The 20,515-nt window shown below is 48.1% G+C and overlaps 1 protein-coding gene across 3 annotated transcripts; it reads right to left on the minus strand.

Moving 5' to 3' along the window:
- Window positions 1–12,367: 12,367 nt before the first annotated feature.
- On the minus strand, window positions 12,368–17,905 carry LOC105049337 (proline-rich receptor-like protein kinase PERK8). 3 transcript variants are annotated; one of them, XM_010928963.4, is made up of 8 exons: window positions 16,658–17,905; window positions 16,042–16,443; window positions 15,797–15,883; window positions 15,619–15,689; window positions 15,434–15,510; window positions 15,174–15,321; window positions 12,771–12,932; window positions 12,368–12,683 (listed from the first exon to the last, which is right to left on the minus strand). In XM_010928963.4, exons 1-8 carry the CDS (start codon window positions 17,892–17,894, stop codon window positions 12,519–12,521), a joined length of 2,349 nt encoding a protein of 782 aa, XP_010927265.1. In that variant the 5' UTR covers window positions 17,895–17,905; the 3' UTR covers window positions 12,368–12,518. The 3 variants fall into 3 exon arrangements, 2 of the variants coding, with proteins under 2 accessions (XP_010927265.1, XP_073108720.1); XM_073252619.1 differs by lacking the exon at window positions 12,368–12,683 and having other exon boundaries at window positions 12,849–12,986; XR_012139061.1 differs by lacking the exon at window positions 12,368–12,683 and having other exon boundaries at window positions 12,868–12,932; window positions 15,174–15,241; window positions 15,322–15,510.
- Window positions 17,906–20,515: the final 2,610 nt, after the last annotated feature.

Here is a 20,515-nt window from a genome sequence, read left to right on the forward strand (position 1 = left end):
GGAGCCCAGCTCGTCGACCTAGAGACCCTTGGCTTCGTTGAGTCGGGTCTCGAGTCCATGCAGCAAGGTCCGGTTGGTCACCTCAACCTCACCGTTGGACTGTGGGTGCCCGACTGAAGTCAATCGGTGGCGAATGTGGAACCTGGCGCAGAAGTCTTTGAAGTCTTGGTTGTCGAATTGCCGTCCGTTGTCGGTGATGATGGTGTGCGGCAATCTGAACCTGAAGATGATGGACTTTTGGATGAAGTCCTCCATCTTCCGCTCGGTGATCTGCGCCAAGGGCTCGACCTCGACCCACTTCGTGAAGTAGTCGATGGCGACAATGATGAACTTCCTTTGGCCCAACGCTGGTGGGAATGGACCGAGAATGTCGACTCCCCACTGGGCGAAGGGCCACGGAGCGACAATGGGAGCGATTTGGCTGGCCGGTTGGTGCTGAATATTGGTATACTTTTGGCATGGCTCGCACCTCCGGACCAACTCCGCCGCATCCTTCTTCATGGTTGGCCTGTAGTAGCCCTGTCGTAGGACCTTGAAGGCTAGGGACTTGCCCCCCAAGTGATTCCCACAAATTCCTTCGTGAACCTCTCGGAGAGCGTAGTCGGCGTCGGTCGGCCCCAAGCACCTGAGCAGAGGGAGGGAGAACGACCTTTTGTAGAGTCGGCCGTCCATGATCACATACTGCGACGCCGACCATCGGAGTCGCTTGGCCTCTGTGGGATCTTCAGGACTGATCCCGTCGGTCAGGTACCGGACGATCGGGTCCATCCAACTTGGTTCGGACGTTAGCTGCTGCACTTCTTCGACCTGATCGATGCTCGACTGCTGGAGGTTTTCGACGAACGTCCGACCCAAAGAGTCGTACGCCGACGTTGCCAATCTGGAGAGAGCGTCGGCACGGGCGTTCTCCGACCTGGGGATGTGGGAGATCTCGAAATACTCAAGGCGTGCCACGAGGTCCTTCACTTTCTGGAGGTACTTGATCATGGTCGGATCTCGCGCCTCGAATTCTCCCTTGACCTGCCCCACGATCAGCTGAGAGTCGGAGAATGCCCGGAGGCTGTCGATGCCCAGCTCCTTCGCCATCCTCAAGCCCGCGAGGAGTGCCTCGTATTCGGCTTGATTGTTGGAGGCCTTGAAGTCGAACCGGAGGGCGTACTCGGTGACCACCCCATCCGAATTCGTGAGCAGGAGCTCGGCCCCGCTTCCCTGAGCGTTGGAGGCTCCGTCGATGTGGAGTACCCAGGTGGAGATCGGGTCTGGCTCAGAGATCGCATCTCGTCCCGGGTCTTCTGCTCCCGACCCTCGGTCGGTCGTCGGGCATTCGGCGATGAAGTCGGCCAAGACCTGGGCCTTCAGGGTAGGCCTTGGTCGGTACTGAATGTCGAACTCGCTAAGCTTCATCGCCCACTTAGCGAGTCGTCCGGATGTGTCGGGTCGGCGCAGTATTGCCCTCAGAGGCTGGTTGGTGAGTACCACGATGGCGTGGGCCTGGAAGTATGGTCGAAGCCGTTGCGCGGAGACGGTCAGGGCGAAAATCATCTTTTCCGTCTCCGAATATCTGGCTTCGGCGCCGTGGAGCACTTTGCTGGTGTAGTAGATGGGCTGATGAGTTCGGCACTCGTTTTCCCGAACGAGCACCGAACTGATCGCCTCGGAAGATGTGGCTAAGTAGAGATACAAGGTCTCCCCGACCTGCGGCTTTACGAGCAGCGGCGGGGAGGCCAAATACCTCTTCAGATCTTCGAAGGCCTGTTCGCACTCATCCGACCAAGAGAAACCGTTCGCTTGACGCAGAATCTTGAAGAACGGGAGGCACCTTTCAGCCGATCGGGAAATGAATCGGCTAAGAGCGACGATTCTTCCGTTCAGCTGTTGGACCTCCTTCTTGGTGTTTGGATGACGCATGTCGAGGATTGCCTTTATCTTCTCAGGGTTGGCCTCGATCCCTCTCTGAGAAACGAGGAATCCGAGGAACTTCCCTGAGGTCACCCCGAAAGCACACTTGGTCGGGTTGAGCTTCATTCGGTGCCGCCGAAGAGTGCAGAAGGTCTCCTCGAGATCCTGAACATGGTCCGAAATCTGTGTGCTCTTTACCAGCATGTCGTCCACGTACACTTCCATGTTACGCCCGATCTGGTCTTTGAAGACCTTATTGACGAGTCGCTGGTAGGTGGCGCCGGCGTTCTTCAGTCCGAAGGGCATCATCCGATAACAGTAGAGACCCTTGGGAGTTACGAACGCGGTGTGCTCCTCGTCTTCAGGCGCCATCCAGATCTGGTTGTACCCGGCGAAGGCGTCCATGAAACTGAGCAGTCGAAATCCGAAGGTCGCATCCACCAGTTGGTCGATCTTCGGAAGTGGGAAGCTATCCTTCGGGCAGGCTCGGTTGAGGTCGGTGTAGTCGATGCAGATCCTCCACTTTCCGTTGGCTTTTTTGACCATGACAACATTGGCGAGCCAGTCGGGATACGTGGATTCCCGAATGAAGCCTGCTTCGAGTAGCTTGTCCACTTCTTCGTCGATGGCCCTCTGCCTTTCTGGGGCGAAGGACCTTTTCTTCTGCCTCACCGGCTTCATCGTCGGGTCGATGTTGAGTCGGTGAGTTATCATTTCCGGAGGGATGCCCGACATATCCGCTGCTGACCAAGCAAATATGTCGGCATTGGCCGTCAGCAGCTCCGCCAGTCGGCATCGTTCGACGTCGGGCAATTGAGATCCGACCCAAACTTTTCTGTCAGGATTTTCTCCTATCGGGATCGCCTCAAGCTGCTCGGCCGGCGAACCTCGTTCTTCCTCTTCCCTTTGGTCCAGCTTGTCGATTGTCAGAGGATCCTTCGTCTCGTCGCTTTGAGCGGAGATTTGAAAGCATCGTCGGGCGAGCTGTTGATCTCCGCGTATCTCTCCGACTCCATTTTTGGTCGGGAATCGAACAAGGAGATGGTACGTCGAGACGATCGCCTTGAGGGCGTTCAGTCCGGGTCGCCCAAGTATGGCATTGTAGGCCGAAGGAACTTGGACGACCACGAAAGTGAGGAAGACCGTGCTTTGCCGTGGTTCGGTGCCGACCGTCACGGGCAGGGTGATTTCTCCTTCTGTCGTGACGGTGTCTCCGGCAAAGCCGATCAGGGGCGCAGGGATCCTCCTAAGTCGGTCAATTGACAGTCGCATTCGAGAGAAGGTCGAGTAAAACAAAACATTTGTCGAGCTTCCATTATCAACAAAAATTCGTTTTACATCATAATTGGCTATTGTCGCCGACACAACAACAGCGTCGTCGTGGGGAGTCTGGATGCCCCGAACGTCGTCTTCCATGAAGGTGATTACGTCGTCCGGGCGTGGCCTTTTCGTCGGCTCCCCTCCTGCAGACGTCTCCGGGCCCAGCCGTTTGGAGATCATGTTGATGACTCCAGCCGTCGGCTGGTTGGTCGGTGCCTCTTCAGTCGACTTGGGGCGTCGATCGGCAATCGGTTGGGTCGGCGGACCCTTCCGAAATTTGCCGAGGTACCCCCGGCGGATGAGATCTTCAATCTCGTCCTTCAACTGGATGCACTGCTCGGTGTCGTGGCCGTGGCTTCGATGGAACCGGCAGTACTTCCGACGGTCGAGGCCTTTTGCCTTCAGAGGCGGAGGCTGTCGCAGGTATTCCTTTCCCTCGATCTCCATCAGGATCTGCACACGAGGAGCGGAGAGTGGAGTGTAGGAGTCATACCTGGGATGCACCGGCCTCGGAGTCTGCCGCCGGGGTGATTTTTGGATCTGTCGGGGTGGAGAGAGCCGACTATCGGTCGGGGGCCTACTTGGTTCGGCGGGCTCCCGACCTTTCCTCCGCTTCTCCTTCGGGCCTCTGGGCTCGGCCAAGCGTCGGTCGGACGCTCCTTCGTCCGCGCGCATATACTTGTATGCGCGCTCCAGTAGCTCGGCATAAGTCCGAGGGAGGGTCTTGTCCAGAGAATAAGTGAATCGGGACGCCCTCAAGCCCCGCTTCATGGCTGAGACAGCCATGTCCTCGTTGAGGTCCCGGACCTCGAGCGTGGCCGTGTTGAATCACGCCACGAAGTGTCGGAGCGTCTCGTTTTCCCCCTGCTTGAGGGAGAAAAGGTTGTCCGACGTTCGCGGCGGCTTTCGGCTGGTGCTGAAATGGGCCACGAACGAGTGCTCGAGCTGCCCGAAGGAATGGATACTTCCCGATCGAAGATCGGAGTACCAGGCCCTGGCAGCCTTGCGGAGCGTGGCGGGGAAGCCGATGCAGAAAAGAGCGTCGGTTGCCCCTTGAATTGTCATGAGGGCTTTATAGCTCTCGAGGTGGTCGACTGGGTCGGTGGAGCCGTCGTATGGCTCCACGTGCGGCATCTTGAACCGACTGGGAATCGGTTCGTCGAGGACCAGTCGGGAGAGGGGTTGGGCGGTCTGGAAGTCGACGTCGTTGGAAGACTTCTGGCCGTCCGTCTGCAATTGGGCGAGTCGGCGGTCGATTTTCTCGAACCGTCGCTCGTAGTCGTCCGCTCGTCGATGCTGGGAGACCCCAGGAGTGGAGTCTCCAGAAGATTCTGAAAGGGAGGCCGACGGTGTGCGCGGCCGCTTCTCCTTCCTTGCCCGTTCCAACGGGGAGGGAGAGGGCCGCTGGGACCGTCGGTCGTCGCGTCGTGGTCGTCCCTCCTCCTCTCCGTGGGAGCGCTGTTGGGAGCGCTCGCATGGGGGCGACGGGGATCGGCGCGGTCGTCGGCGGCTGGTCCTGGAAGGCATAGGCCGGGCCGCCGGCTGCTGTTGGAGGCTTTTGACTGCATCGGTCAGTACGGTCATCTGCCGTACGATGGCCGCGATCTGGGCCTCCATGGTCACTGCAGGGCGCGGAGAGCTAGGCTCCGCCGCCGGTGGGGGCGGGGAGGCCTCTTCCCGACGGGAAGAGCGCCTCGCCGACCCGGTGACTCTCGATCGTTGAGCTCTTGTCTTTGTCATGCTGTGGTCCCCTTCCTGGCGCGCCAATCTGTTGCGTCCAATCGCCTCGTCGCCCGATCGCCGGGAAGCATGCACCTGCAAAAGGAAGTCCGCACTGACCGGAGGCGGCTCCGGTCGGGGACCCTCCGACGGTCAAGTCAGAGAGGTGACTGGGCAACAGTGAAATGCAGACGGAGAGCTCTGAGAGAGAGAGTGAGAGAGAGAGGAGCGAGCCTGCGTATGTGGGAGAGACGGGCGGATCGATCCCCCGCACTGTTGCCTTCCCCGATATATATATAGTGGAGCACGGTATGGCGCCGTTATTAATGGCGCGGACAAGTGAGGAACTGTCAACTCACTGTGGGCTGTCAGAGTCGCCGTGAAGATGTCACATCGCCGTGGGGGCTGTCAAATCATCAGGGTTGACAATGCCCCTGGCAGGACAAGGCCCCAAAATGACCGTGCCGCATGTTGCTGTCAGAGCTGACAAGGTCTGGCGGTTGTACGGCGGTTGGAGGAGTCGGCCGACCCTAGGTCGGCGGCCAGCAGAGTGGCGTCGGGTTCCTCTGTCAGTCGGCGAGTTTTCCATAAGTCGGCCATCAGGCCTCTGGGCCTCTGGGTCCAGTCGGTCGGGGGGAGATACGTCCGACATATCCTCGGTCGGCGATGGACCGTTGAATGGTCGGTAGTGACATCCGTCAGTCGGGCGCTCCCGGCCGTCGGTCGGTTGGTCCCTCCGGTCGGTCGGTCGTTCCGACCGTCAATCGGTCGGTACGTCCGTCGGTCAGTCGGTCGGTCGGTCGGTCGGTCGGTATCCCCCAACAAAACTGATTTCACACTCTTACAAGGGAGGTGCCTGGACAAATATACAAGCACACCCTCGATTCTAGTGGACAAGTTTAATCATGTAAAGGTGCATCGTAAGTATAATACGCGCTTTACATGAGAAAGAGTACTAGGAATTTGAATTATTTTTTTAAAGAACAACGGCCTTCAACCTTTTAAAAAAAAAAATTGCATTTAGACTTTATTAAGGCCATGTCACCTAAGACTTACGACGTGGACCTGTTTATTGTTCGGATGGTTGGTTCAAAAAAAACTCAAGCTAACACCTGAAAATGTTGATATGAACTTAGACGTGATGGATGGTTGTGATCATACACAATTAATGATTCTTTTATAATCAATATAATTTTAGAATAATATATATTGGTACTTGATAGGTGTGATTATGCGGATCGGTTTATTTGAGAAGAATAAATTCTCTCTTTTTTTTTTTCTTTTCTTTCTTTAAGCAATACAAATATTTGGTAATCTTAATTATATATTTAAAAAAATAAAATGGAGGAGTGGGTATATACCTTAAAAAAATGTATAAAATAAAAAATTAGTGATAATGGCAACAATGAAATTAACCTGGGAATAGAGGTGATAGAGAGAGCACTGTTCAAAATGCTAACTGAGCCAGTGGAAGAACGCCAACTCAGCAACCAACCCACCAAGGTGATGCCTCACTCCTTCGTAACCCTGGTTTGGTTTGCACGAAAATTACATCTCACTTCACGCAGGAAGGGGAGGATTTTCAAATTCAAATTTAGCTGATGTAAAAGAACAGATTTGAAGGCATGTCTCCCAGCAGATTTAAAGGCATTTCTTCCGGCTTCATTCTCCCATCTCCATTGGAAACTAAAATTTCCCACATTTTAATCTCACTTCAGGAAGGTGAACTCTCTGTCCCTCTCCCTCACTCTCGGCTGATTGTAAGGTAAAAGCAGAGTATCCCAAATAGTATATATTGCGGTCAATCTCTTCATCATCCGATCGTCGGTATCACGTACCTACAAGAAAAATCCTCGCAGACCGGAGATGCCTCCGGCGGGGACCCTCCGACGGTCAAGTCAGAGAGGAGACTAGGCAACAGTGGAAAATCAGGAGCTCAACGGGAGAGAGAAAGAAAGAGAGCTCAAGAGTTTAGAGGCGCTCTTCGAAACGTAGGACTTAGAATCCTTTAATACTGTTGCCTTATCCCATTTTATAGTAGAACGCGGTATGGTCCCTCCATTAATGGTGCAGACGACTGGGGAGTTGTCAAGTCACCATGGGCTGTCAAGTCGTCGTGGGCTATCAAGTCACTGGAATTAATCTATGTCCCTGGCAGGACAATGTCCTAGGGCGACCATGCCGCATGTCCTTGACAGGACAACTGTCCATAGCGGTTGTACGGCGTTTGGACGGGCTGGCAGACTATATGTCGGTATTCGGCTGTCGGAACGTCGGGTGGTGACTCGAAAACACCGTCGGCTGATTTGGTGCCTTGTGGAAGTTGGACGTCGGCTGCCACCCCCGACAGTGAGTCGGTGATTTGGGTTCGGTCGCTAGGCTGGCCAGGAACAGTATGGGTCTGTTCGGCCAGCATACCTTCGGTCGGATACTGTCGGCAGTTATTGTCGGCACCGTCCGTCGGGGTCGTCCGTCGGAGTCGTCCGTCGGGGTCGTCTGTCGGGGTCATCGGTCGGAGTCGTCCGTCGGGGTCGTCCGTCAGTCGTCGGTCGGAGTCGTCCAAGGGTAAGTCGGCATATGGGGGTCAGTTGGTATATTTCAACAGTTGCCCCCCACTCCTGAGTTCGATGTCGTGTTGGCTCGCGTGAACACGTGGGCGACGGCTTCGGGCGAAAGAAGTGGTTTTCCGTCATGTCTTGTCCCGACTCTGGTGATCGCATCAACGAACGATTTGATGTCGGTCGTCCCAACTGTAGATTGAGCGTGCACGTCGGGTCAGAGGTCGGCCAACCTCCGAACGTAGCATGACACGATCATCCTATAGAGTCTGATAGTCGAGTAGCATCCGACGTATCCAATAGTCAAGTAACGTCCGACGTATTCGGATAGGATAACGATGGCAAGTCGAATATCCGTTGTCCGGCCCTTGGTCGGGCGTGCGCGTCAGGATGTATGATAAACGGTGGCAAGCCGAATATCCTTCGACCGATCGTGGCCAAGTCGGTATGTCGCAAGTCGAACTGCGGTCGTCTTGGTGTTTTGTCGCTCTTAGTCGAAGCTAAGTCGGCAAGTTAGCCAGCCGCATTGGTCGAGGCCTTTTGCCCTCAGAGGCGGAGGTCATGGATTCGACGATCAGCGATCGAGCCGTGGATTCGGCGATCGGCGATAGAGCCACGTTGGTCAGCGATCAAACCGTTGGTTCGGCGATCGGGCTGTGTTGGTCGAGGCCCTTTGCCTTCAGAGATCGAGGCTGTCGATTCGACGATCGGCCCGTAGATTTGACGATCGACGATCGAGCCGTAGATTCGGCAATCAACGATCGAGCCATAGATTCGACGATCAACGATCGAGCCGCTTTGGTTGAGGCCCTTTGCCTTCAGAGGCCGAGGCCGTCGTAGATTCGGCGATCGAGTTACGTTGGTCGAGGCCCTTTGCCTTTAGAGGCCGAGGCCGTTGGTTCGGCGATCGGGCTGTAGATTCGACGATCGGCAATCGAGCCGTAGATTCGACGATCGGCGATCGAGCTATAGATTCGACGATCGAGCCACTTTGGTCAAGGCCCTTTGCCTTCAGAGGCCGAGGCCGTCGTAGATTTGGTGATCGGGTTACGTTGGTCGAGGCCCTTTGCCTTCAGAGGCCGAGGCCGTCGTAGATACTCCGCTCTTTCAATCTCTATCAGGATCTGTGCACGAGGAGCGGGGAGAGGGGTGTAGGAGTCATACCTGCGATGCGTCGGTCTCAGACTCCGTTGTCGGAGCGAGACCCATCTATCGGTGGGGCCCGCTGGGTTCAGCAGGAGCCCGATTTTTCTTCCACTTCTCCTTCTGACCCATGCCCTCGGTCAAGCGCCGGTCGGAAGCTCCTTCATCCGCACGCACGTATTTATACGCGTGCTCCAGCAACTCGGCATACGTCCGGGGGAGAGTCTTGTCCAAGGAATAGGTGAACCGGGACCCCCTTAGTCTCTTCTTCATGACCGAGATAGTCATGTCTTCGTTGAGGTCCCGAACCTCAAGTGTGGCCGTGTTGAATCGGACCACAAAGTATCGGAGCGTCTCGCTTTCTCTCTGTTTGAGAGAGAAAAGACTGTCCGAGATTCGCGGTGGCTTCCGACTGGTGCTGAAGTGAGCCACGAAAGAATGCTCAAGCTGCCCGAAGGAGTGGACACTCCCCGAGCGGAGGCCAGAGTACCAGGTCTTGGCAGCTTTACGAAGCGTGGCGGGGAAGCCGATGCAGAGGAGGGAATTGGTTGCCCCCTGGATTGTCATGAGAGCCTTGTAGCTCTCCAGATGGTCAACTGGGTCGGTGGAGCCGTTGTAAGGCTCCACGTGAGGCATCTTGAACCGACTAGAGATCGGTTTATCGAGGATAAATCGGGAGAGAGGTTGGATGGTCCGGAAGTCAACGTCGTTCGAAGACTTCTGACCATCCGCCTGGAGCTGGGCAAGCCGACGGTCGATCTCTTCAAACTTACGTTCGTAGTCGTCCAACCGTCGGTGTTGAGAAACCCAGGAGTCGAACCTCCCGAAGAATATGAGAATGAGGCGGATGGTGTCCGCAACCACTTCCCCTTCCTCGTCCGCTCCAACTGGGAAGGAGAGGGACGCCGAGATCGGTGAGTGTCGCGCCGTGGCCGCCTCGCTCCTTCTCGGTGGGAGTGCTGAGACGGCTGCTCTTGAGGAGGAGACGGAAGTTGACGCAGGCATCGGCGGCTGCTTCTGGACGGCATAGGGTGCGCCGTCGGTTGTTCCACCGGCGGTTGCGGTAACTGAGTCGGTTGCTGTTGGAGATTTTTGACTGTATCTGTCAGAACGGTCATTTGCTGCACGATCGTCGTGATTTGTACCTCCATAGTTACCACCGGATGCAGAGAGCTGGGCTCCGCCATGGAAGGTGAAGGAGGGACCTCTTTTCGACGGGAAGAGCACCTCGTCGACCCGGTAGCTCTCGATCACTGAGCTCTGATTTTCGTCATTTCGAGAGGTTTTTCAAGCTCTGCGGAGCTCGCTGGCTTACCTCTGTCGAGTACTCCTACCTGGTGCGCCAAATCTGTTGCGGCCAATCCCTCCATCGCCCGATCGCCGGTGTCGCGCACCTACAAGAAAAGTCCTCGCAGACCGGAGATGCCTTCGACGGGGACCCTCTGACGATCAAGTCAGAGAGGAGACTAGGCAACAGTGGAAAATCAGGGGCTCAACGGGAGATAGAAAGAAAGAGAGCTCAAGAGCTTAGAGGCGCTCCTCGAAACGTAAGACTTAGAACCCTTTAATACTGTTGCCTTACCCTATTTTATAGTAGAACGCGGTATGGTCCCGCCATTAATGGTGCAGACGACTGGGGAGTTGTCTAATCGTCGGAGGCTGTCAAGTCGCCGTGGGCTGTCAAGTTACTGGGATTAATCTATGTCCTTGGCAGGACAATGCCCCAGGACGGTCATGCCGCATGTCCTTGACAGGACAACTGCCCATAGCGGTTGTACGGCGTTTGGGCGGGTTGACCGACTATATGTCGGTATTCGGCTGTCGGAAAATTGGGTGGTGACTCGAGAATACCGTCGGCTGATTTGGTGCCTTGTAGAAGTCGGACGTCGGCTGCCACCCCCGACAGTGAGTCGGTGATTTGGGTTCGGCCGCTAGGCTGGTCAGGAACAGTATGGGTCTGTTCGGCCAGCATACCTTCGGTCGGATACTGTCGGCAGTCATTGTCGGCGCCGTCCGTCGGAGTCGTCGGTCGGTCGTCGGTCGGAGTCGTCCGTCGGGATCGTCTGTCGGAGTCGTCCGTCGGGATCTTCTGTCGAGATCGTCGGTCGGAGTCGTCCGTCGGGATCGTCCGTCGGTCATCGATTGGAGTCGTCCGAGAGTAAATCGACGTATGGGGGTCAGTCGATATATCCCAACAATGTACAATATCCATTTGATGAAATGCCATATTGAATGCAAGTTCTAAATAATGTAGCTCTCTCTTGCCCATTTGGAACAGATAGAGGAGGTAGAGGAGGAGATAAATAATGGGATGAAATTTTAGAAGTAACCAAGGTCAAGGAGTAATGGGGCGGGCAACATGTGACAGACTAAATCCATCCCGTCTTCGATCTGATGTCAACAGCCTGTCGGTTTGTGTGTCGGACCGCATTTCATATAGAGGTGATGCTATGATTGTTTTTAGACTGTTTGGAAGGGAATACAATTGTTAGCATCATGCGACGATATTATTTGAAATTTGTTTTGATTGCATTTGGTGTCCTTGTTCTTGGTCCTGCATCCGCTCCGTAGGATTTTCCATCTATTTTTCAAAATCAACCCCATGTGCCTTTTCTTTGTTTTCGGCCTCCCTTTTCCATCTGCTTCTGCTTTTTCTTTTCTTTTTCTTTTTTTTTTTGAGAAGAGAGTGAATGGGCAACTGAATTGAGAAAGTCGGTGCTGATGGAGATAGCTCATTGGGGAAGGTAAGATTCCAAAAGGCTGGCAAAGTGGAGAAGGTTAGGTTAGATATGTGAAATGATGGAGTGTACCTGACCAAATTATTGATGCATGATGAGTATTTGGGAAGCTATGTGGGTGAATTCTTATTGTTCTGCCGAAAATATGGGCTGCAAAAATAATTTGCAGTTTGATCGACCTTTTGGATAGAGGCTATGCGCACGTATTATTACCTTCGCAAGTTACAGTTGTTTATGAAATTAAAGCATTTATACTACATCTTTTATTGGGTAGATCACTGGCAAAATACCTCATAAATTTACAAGAAAATAATGCCTGGGAGAAAGCATTTTTGTCACTTCAATTGATTGACCGAAGAAATTAATATATCAAATACCTGTTTTTATCCCTTGTAGCTTTGAGGAATGAGATTTAAAGTACGAATTCTTACTATTTTAAACATGCTGAACTGAAGCAGAACTCTTTTTTACGTCGCATTTGAACTGACCGAAGTCAGTTGAGAGGCTGTTTCTCCAAGGATCGTCAGTTTTCTCCAGGGTGCATTTTTTTCTTCCATTCCTTTTTCTGGATTTTTCTTATTAATGATATTGTCATGGACATAAGTTAGTTTTTCAACTAAATTTAATGGCTGAAAATTAGAAACTTAAGAATGGGGAACAGCAATTCACGTTGGATGTCCATGCAAATCAGAGTGATTGATGCCTATGAAAATTTGAAATGAATTGGACACTAATTGCTGTTTTTTACTAAATGAAATATCTCATCAACACTTATAAGATCCGTTAGTTGAATTAACAATGAAATGATTTAGATCGTACATGGTGGTGCTTGGCCAATGGGCAATCCATCTACTCAAAATGAGCAATTTCCAAGCTACCACAAAACAGCGAATTTTTTCAGTTAAATTTAGCATATATTCTTGTTTGCAACCTTCAAGAACTTAACCACAAAACCTTAATATAAGCAGAGAAGACTTTCATAGATTTGCAAAAGGTAAAAAAAAAGATTTATTCAGGTTAAGAAAGAATAATGGAAAATTATCAACATATGTTGGAAAGAATAATTACATAGACAATCGTTTAAGGAAAAAGCATGATGTTAAGGGCAAAAGGAACCTTGTTCACAAATCGCTCCTACACCTCAGCTAGCTTGGCTGTAATCACTGCTGTAATCCTGACCACGTCCCATCCTCTGAAATATTCTAATTTCTTCAGACTGTTGTGCTGAATTGATAATTTCACTTTGACCCGGTTTGACACCATTGTTTATATCTAAGTCAGCTGAATTATCTAGAGCTCTTACAACCTGAGTAGAAAAGCATAGATTAAACCACATTTTGAAGTATATTGTGTACCCAAATAAGATGGTCCAGGAGAACTGCTTAAACATTACCTGTGCCATTCGAGGCCTCATAGCTACTGAATGACGAATGCATGCAGCTGCTGCTTCAATCATATGCAACATCTCACTTTCATTAAAATTGTTTTCAAGCCTGGGATCTGGTAAATCTCTAAAATCTCCATCTTCAAGTGCTTGAATTAGCAATGGCCGAGCCTGAAGGATCAAGTAGACAGTCCAAGTCCACCATCAGTGTCTTTGAGATATTTGCTGCATTTTGAGCAGTGATATGATAATAATGTGTTGCACACAGAAATCAGATGCTCAGAAAAGTGAGGAAGAAGGAAGTAGCTCAATCAAGACACAACTTGTGATGCTGCAAGACAACTGGTTAGTTCTTCCTGAAAACAAAACTGGAGCATAAGCTCTAGGAGTATGGTTACTGCCAGTGGAATTCATATTCCAGTGTGAATACCACTTGATCTTGTATTCCTAAGATGGGGAAAAAGTCTCTGGGGGTTAGTAGCAAGGACCTGAGTTCAAGTCCAGCCTCACCTGGATCTCGGTGGGATTTCTCCCATCTAGTTCTAAAAATACATTATTCAGAAGACGGGGAAGCATAAACAAAATAACTCTAAGAATGCAAAACTGAAGGCATAGGAACACAGTTGTCAAATAGACCATGACAAATAACGAAACACACCAGTAAGTAGTTGCTAATAGTAACTCATGAGACTATATGTATACAATCCTAAGGTATCTTAAATTGTTAATAAGTAAAAAGGGGCTTGTTCGGTACTGCTGTTGCTATTATGTTTTTGTTCCCCTACAAATTAGTGAAATATTGCCTGGGGACTGTTGTTGGAGACAGCATGTGCATTGGAGCTTCTGCCAATCCTTGGTTTATTTCAACTTTTTTGACAGCAATAACTTTTTGCTGCTAAAAGTTCTGAAGTTGTTACAATCAACTTAAAAAAAAAGGAAGAGGTGGTTTCATGATATATATTTGTTCAGTCTAGTTCGGTTTTCTTCTTGGTTTTTTAAAACAGAAACAGAAAACAAAAGCCATTCCAAAAGGGCCCTAAATACTGTAATTGTTTGTGAATTAGGATTTTGACATGAACTTCATTTTGAGGAAACTGGAAAATGCTATCAGAATGAACCAATAAGGAACCAATACTATAATGAGGCAAATGAAATTCACAACAAGGTTGGAAGCAAATTATCAAGATCTTAGCAATTTGTATGCTTACAGGGGGAATTATCATACAAAGATACTGTCACATCAAGACATGAAAGAAAACTGGCGCAGAATAGATTGAAGTGATCCTTCAAGATAAGGTTATGCACTTCACAATTTGGATTGAAAGCAAAGGAAATTTGAGAAGAAACCATTCTATAATAGACTGTGGGGCTAAGAAATCTCCACTGAAGTGAGGATCTTCAGAATGTCTTGAAGGATCAAAAAAGATGAAGGTGAGACTAAGGAAACATTGATGGAAATAAACAATATATGATCTCTAAAAATTTTTAGTATCAGATGTTTCGGCCTTGGATGGGAAGCAAAAGCAACATGGCCCAATAGAATTAAATTGATAGGATAAGTTCATGTTAGTTTCATCCTACTAGAACAAAGGGATACACACCCATTTTCACTTCACTGACATACTAACGAGTTTTAAGTTCTGGTAACTACACTGTCAATGTCTCCCAAACTGCATTCATGTCTTGCAACATGCTAGTAATCTGAAGTTTTACCAGTCTGATCATGTCTGCTAAACTCTCTCGGTGTTCAGTATCATTGTTTCTGTCAAGGAATTAATTCAGCTTAATGCTTTCTTACTTCAGTTTGATGTTCTAAAGTTGTCATGACAATCTTTAATTATGTCTTAAATTGGACAGGATAATTGCCAGGTGAGGCAACTTATTTTGTTTGAATCTGCATATTCCTTGATGTCTGTTATGATAGTGCTCCTGCCTGATAGAAGGGAGCACTGGATGGATGAGAGGGCAGAGGGGATGCACTGAACAAAGGGGGGGTGCATATGAACTTGTGAAGGGACCAACCAGGAAAGAAAGTATAAAGAGAAAGCAAGAGTGAGAACTGCTGAAAGTAATCCTCAAGTAAGCAAAGAATAAATTTATATTATCAGCTTATAAATCGTAAAATGGTCAACAACTATTGCGATTTTACAAATATGAGCTGCATAAAGCCATAAACCCTTGATTTGAAACTGTTTTCCTGATTTCATGATGCTAGTCATGGTGTTTAACAATGTCAAGCTTCACTTGCATGAAGCATGGGACCAATCATTTCATATTCACAATATCTGACAGATAATGTTTTATCACCATCGACATGAATTATCTCTACCAAACATGCCACCTATCTGAGCTAATGATAATGTGGATATGGAAATATAATATGAAAAATGAATTATTACTTTTAGAGCTTACCCATTCAACAAGACTTTCATCTCCCAAAGGTTGTGATGTATCAACAGGCTTTCGTCCAGTGATAAGCTCTAAAAGAACAACGCCAAAAGAATAAACATCAGATTTAGCAGTTAACTTGCCAGTTGATGCATACTCTGGAGACAGATACCTGAAAGGAGGATATTGTATTAGTTTATATTGTAGCACTCAAATGGATCCTCAAATGAAATACTCTGATCAACATTGTGTCCAGATATCCTGATTTCAAATGTTTATCGTACCCAAAGGTCCCCATTACACGTGTAGTCACATGTGTCTGAGCATCCATAGCTAACCTTGCAAGTCCAAAATCAGACACCTAGAGTACATGGATTGAAAAAAAAAAAAAAAAACAAAGAAAAGCTGAACAAAAGGTCATGCTGGAACAGCCATACTGTATGTTCAGGGAAAGGAAATTATAGATAACCTGAGCTTCAAAGTTGTTATCTAGTAGAATATTTGACGACTTTATATCTCTATGAATAATCCGAGGATGACCTGATAAAAGTATAATAACAAAGAAGTGTAAATTAAGAAATGAAACTTCATAGTGTAGATAAAATTGACATCATTGACCAATATAATAAATTGGGATAGAGAATTACAATCCTCATGCAGGTATGCTATTCCATGAGCTGCCCCAGCAGCAACCTTAATCCTTGTTGCCCAATCCATAACTGGTCTTCCTTTCGCTTCAAACACAAATTAATACAAAATGATATTTAAATCATATGGCCTGAAACCCTAGATCTCTATTAGGAAAAAGTGAAGTTTTGCAGAGACAGATCAATAATTTTATTTTCATAGGTAATTTCATTTTTATAAAGTGATTGACCGAAAAGTATCTCACCATGAAGATGATAATGAAGTGTATTATTAGGTACAAAATCGTAGACCAGCAATCGGTGGTTCTCTGATATGCAGTACCCTATGAGTGAAACAAGATTGCGATGATGTACACGGCTAATAATCTCAACTTCTGCTTTAAACTCACGCTCCCCCTGTGAACCTCCAACTTGGAGCTGTTTCACAGCCACTTCTCTTCCATCAGGCAAGCATCCTTTGTATACACAACCAAAGCCACCTTCACCCAAAAGATTCTGATTTGAGAAGCCATTCGTAAATGCTGATAGCTGTTCGAACGAAAACCACAATCTGCCTAACCCTGGGTCTGATGGTGAGCACATGAACCCATAGCTTCCCGAACTGTGTTTCACAAGAGAATATATCGGGGATCTCGCATATGATGCATCTGACAACAAAAACAGACTTGATTATTCCAACAAATGAAATCCAAGCATGCAAATTTTTGGTACTTTACTAGAGAGTTTTGTACAGATGCACCTATCAAATGGCTAATGTTGCAGCAATATGTCTAAATATGACTTGCAGATTATGAAGAAACTATACGTTGATGATGGTATAGAATTGAAAGCGAAAAAAACCAAAGTAGTTCGAGGAATTACCTGACAATGGTGAAGATCTAGCTGGGGAAACCATGTGAAAGCCTCCAGGATATACAGCAAGCACAACCTCAGGTTTTCTACGCCTCTTCACAAACCACACAGCTGCTCCAACGAAAGTAAGCATCACAAGACCGGCTACCACAGCAATTGTCGCAACAGGGCCGACGCCAGTCGTGTTGCTTTTAGGTGAATCGTTATTTTGGTGTCCCAAGTGAGCGTGTGAATTTGGAGTGGCAGGTGGAGCCCATGGACGAGAGGGTGAAGGTAAGGGTGGAGGACTAGTAGGGGTGGAAGGAGATGGTATATCTGGAGCAGAGGGAGTCGTACTTCTGGACGGATTGCTCGGAGGAGGTGAAGCAGGAGGAGAAGGAGGAGGAGTTGGTTGACTTTTAGGTGGTGGAGCTGCTGGACTGATAGGTGGAGTTGGAGGCTCCGAAGGGGGAGGAGATGGTAAAACTGGTGGTGGAAGCGAACATTTGGGTGGTTTAGCCAATGGCGGCGGCAGGGAAGAATATATTGGCGGTTCGGCTGATGATGGTGGCGGGGATGGATTCTTAGGTGGTTGATCCAATGGCGGCGGTGGTGGTGGTGATGATTTAGAATTGGCAGGTGATGGAGAAGGGATGGCAATGGGTGGTGGAGGAGAGACAGGAGGAGCCGGCGGAGGCGATAATGGAGATGAATGTGGTGGAGGAGAAATTGCAGGAGGGATGGCGGAAGGTGGCGGCGGCGGCGACAATGTAGGAGTTGGCGGGGGAGTGTAGGGCGGTGGAGGCGATAAGTATGGATAGGAAGAGGCGTATGGTGGAGGACTGATGGGAGGTGGTGCAGGATAGGAAATTGGAGGAGGGGGAGTGGCAGATGGTGGGGGCGGCGAGGCAGAAGGTGGTTGAGAAGCTGGCGGCGGTGAAGTTGGAAGAGGCGGTGGTGGCGGCTGAGGAGACGAAGGGGGAGGTGCATTGGAAGCGGGAGGTGGTGATGAAGATTGGGAGGGGTTGGAAGGTGCATTGGAAGCGGGAGGTGGTGATGAAGATTGGGAGGGGTTGGAAGGTGCATTGGAAGCGGGAGGTGGTGATGAAGATTGGGAGGGGTTGGAAGGTTCGGAGTCGGTGCCGGGCTGAGCTTGGGGTGGAGAAGTTGGAGGAAGAGAAAGGGAGGATGATGTTGGTGGTGGGGAATGAGCAATAGACAGCGGTGGCGAAGGTGCTAAATTAGAAGGAAGGGTGTAATATGCCATGATCACCTGTGCTGCCTAATTTCAAAGGTCTAACTCCTTGCTAGAACCAAAGACGAGCTTCAAAAAACTCCGGAGGGAATGACTGAGACCTGCATTCTCCTCCAAAGATAAGATTTCTCAAATCTCGTAACTTTAGCAGATTGCTCAAATCTCCAAGAAGGTCTGACCTCGGACCATAAAAGGTGGTAGTGCAATCATCTTCCTCGATACAGCACCCTCATTGGTGCATTTATCACTAATCGTGACGAAAAGCTTCAAAATTTCCTCTCTTTTTGAGAAGAAGAGAAGGGAAACTTTTATGAAGGCTCAAATCTCCAAAAGTTTGAAACAGTGCAGTCTTTCACCGAACAGAATCCCAAAATCTCTATCTACTAAAAAGAAAATAATAAAAGCAAGCTCTCCAAACCCATTCGAAACAGACAAAACACAACTCATCAAGATCCAATCTTTTTCAAACAATCCGCACTAAAAAGTCTATACCAAGCAGAAATCGGATCATCAAATTGTTGAAACTGTATTTTATACTACGAAGCTTATATCCACAGGTGCGGCATTCCGGTGACACTGCAAACCAACGACAGCCAATAATAATATTAATAATAAAAAATCCAGATTCCAACAACGGGAGAAGAGACCCGTTTTACCCTCCCATTGTCTTCTACAGTTCTCTCCTTCAAACGGACCAAAAAAAAAATGTGACTGGAGTTAGGTTAGGTGTCTCCCTTTTTTTTTTTTTAAGTTTCCTTTGGTGCGAGAGAGATAGAGTTGCGAACTTGGGATAGCTAGCTGGACACACTCAAAAATATCTTTTATTTTAAGCAGAGCATCGTGCTCTCACGATGCTTTGGAAGAGTAACATGGCAACGGCTTTGAGTGATGGTCCGAATTGAACCGTTGTATTTTACCAAAAAAAAAGAAAAAAAAAACAAAATTTAACCGTTGTAAAGTCAACAATTACCCACACGATGTCATATCACCTCCAAAACGATCCCAAAACTCGCTTTATAGACCCATTAGGGTGTGTCTCTCGTAGTATTAGTCTATTTCTCGCCCGTTTCATCTCTCTTAATGTAATCCGGAGTAAAGAAACTAACGGTACGCGTCAACAGTGACTAGTCTATTACCCAATAAAGCTATTTCTTGCCAGTTTTATCTCTGTCAACGAAATAGTTAAGGAAGGAAAAAGAACACAGTTGAGCCAGTCCCCACCGTCGCCTGGACCCATTAAACGCCAAAAACTTGCGTTTAGTAGTTGTTCTTTTTCCCCAGAAATCTTGATGCATGATTGAGTTTAGGCATGCCAACTCATCTTCTTTGTCTAGTTAGTTGGGAAGGGTCTTAACTTGTGCCAACTGTTCGCTCCAAATTGTTCTAATTTAGCAATCGGTAAGAATGCTGGATGTACATGGTATGACATTTTGTAATTTTTAATAGGACTTAATGTCACAAGTCATTTCTTGTGTATTTGTCCGTACAATAAAGAGACAGGCGTAGGTGCTGATTGTATATCAAAATAATTTATAAGATATTTGGTAAAACAAGACATAACAATTAATTATCTAGATTTATTGTAACAACCCAAGACATAACAATTAATTATCTAGATTAATTATCTAGTTGTATGCCAAAATAATTTATGGGCTGTTTGTAATAACAAGCTTCATTGATATAACAATTTCTTACTTAATTACTTGACAAGCATATGCTTACTGTAATAACCCAAAATGTCATCCAAGACTAGTTTGAAAGGTATTTTTAAAGTCTTGACACCTCAGCTAAATTAAAAATCCAAATTTATTCAAATTTATTTATAAATATTAAAAATCTAATTATAAATATTATAATAGCCTCGTGATCAATGTACATAAACGAATGCTTCAATATTTTTTAGTTCATATAGATCATGAATTTATTCTACTGTCAGTCTACGGTTTTAACCAATAATGTTAGATGAAAAATATTATTTAAATTTTTTGATCCAATATATCTCCAAAATCTATCAAATGTATAGTCAATATATGATTAAATACATGTCTGTATGAATTATAACATTTATCCCATATGATGGATGTTAAGGGACGAAATGCTGCAATATCATCTTCACGAAGGCATGCATATGCATGCTGACATGGCATGGCAGACACTGTACAAAGCAGACGCGTACCACAGATTGTGTCGTAGGTGGCGGATTTGCTATTGTTGGGTAGACTTGGTCGGTCCATGGATTAATACAACCTCGACAAGCTTCCTCAGTGTTCGAACGTGCCATTTGTATGCACATGGCCACCTCTGTTTGGATGCCGGAAGACATGCTCTATGTCCCGGATTCTTCTCTATCTCTCTTTAGAATAATTAAGTTCGTGAAAAGCGAAGGCCAGCCAATCATTCTGACGAAATTCCAACCTCCTCTTCTCCTCGTGATTTATACATACATACATTCCTACCTTCAACGACTATCTTCGTGTTTTATGTGCGTCAGAGCGTACGCGATCAAGGCGCGCAGCGTGTAGCTTATTGCTGGTGCTGACTGAGATACTGGTTTCCGGCTTCGCAAATTAAAGTCAATTCACCAATGCATCAAGGATCGATCAATCTTGGATTAGGTTATTTCCGAGCTACTT

Source organism: Elaeis guineensis, chromosome 2 (genome assembly GCF_000442705.2).
Source record: "Elaeis guineensis isolate ETL-2024a chromosome 2, EG11, whole genome shotgun sequence".
NCBI lineage: Eukaryota > Viridiplantae > Streptophyta > Magnoliopsida > Arecales > Arecaceae > Elaeis > Elaeis guineensis.

Bases quoted from the DNA above. Each gene is read 5' to 3' on its own strand.
- LOC105049337 (XM_010928963.4), bottom strand. From the start codon at position 17,894: ATGGCATATTACACCCTTCCTTCTAATTTAGCACCTTCGCCACCGCTG. The intron at 12,933-15,173 runs GTAAGCTCTAAA...TTGATCCTTCAG, and splicing joins ATGAAAGTCTTGTTGAATGG to GCTCGGCCATTGCTAATTCA. The intron at 12,684-12,770 runs GTAATGTTTAAG...TTTTCTACTCAG, and splicing joins TGAGGCCTCGAATGGCACAG to GTTGTAAGAGCTCTAGATAA.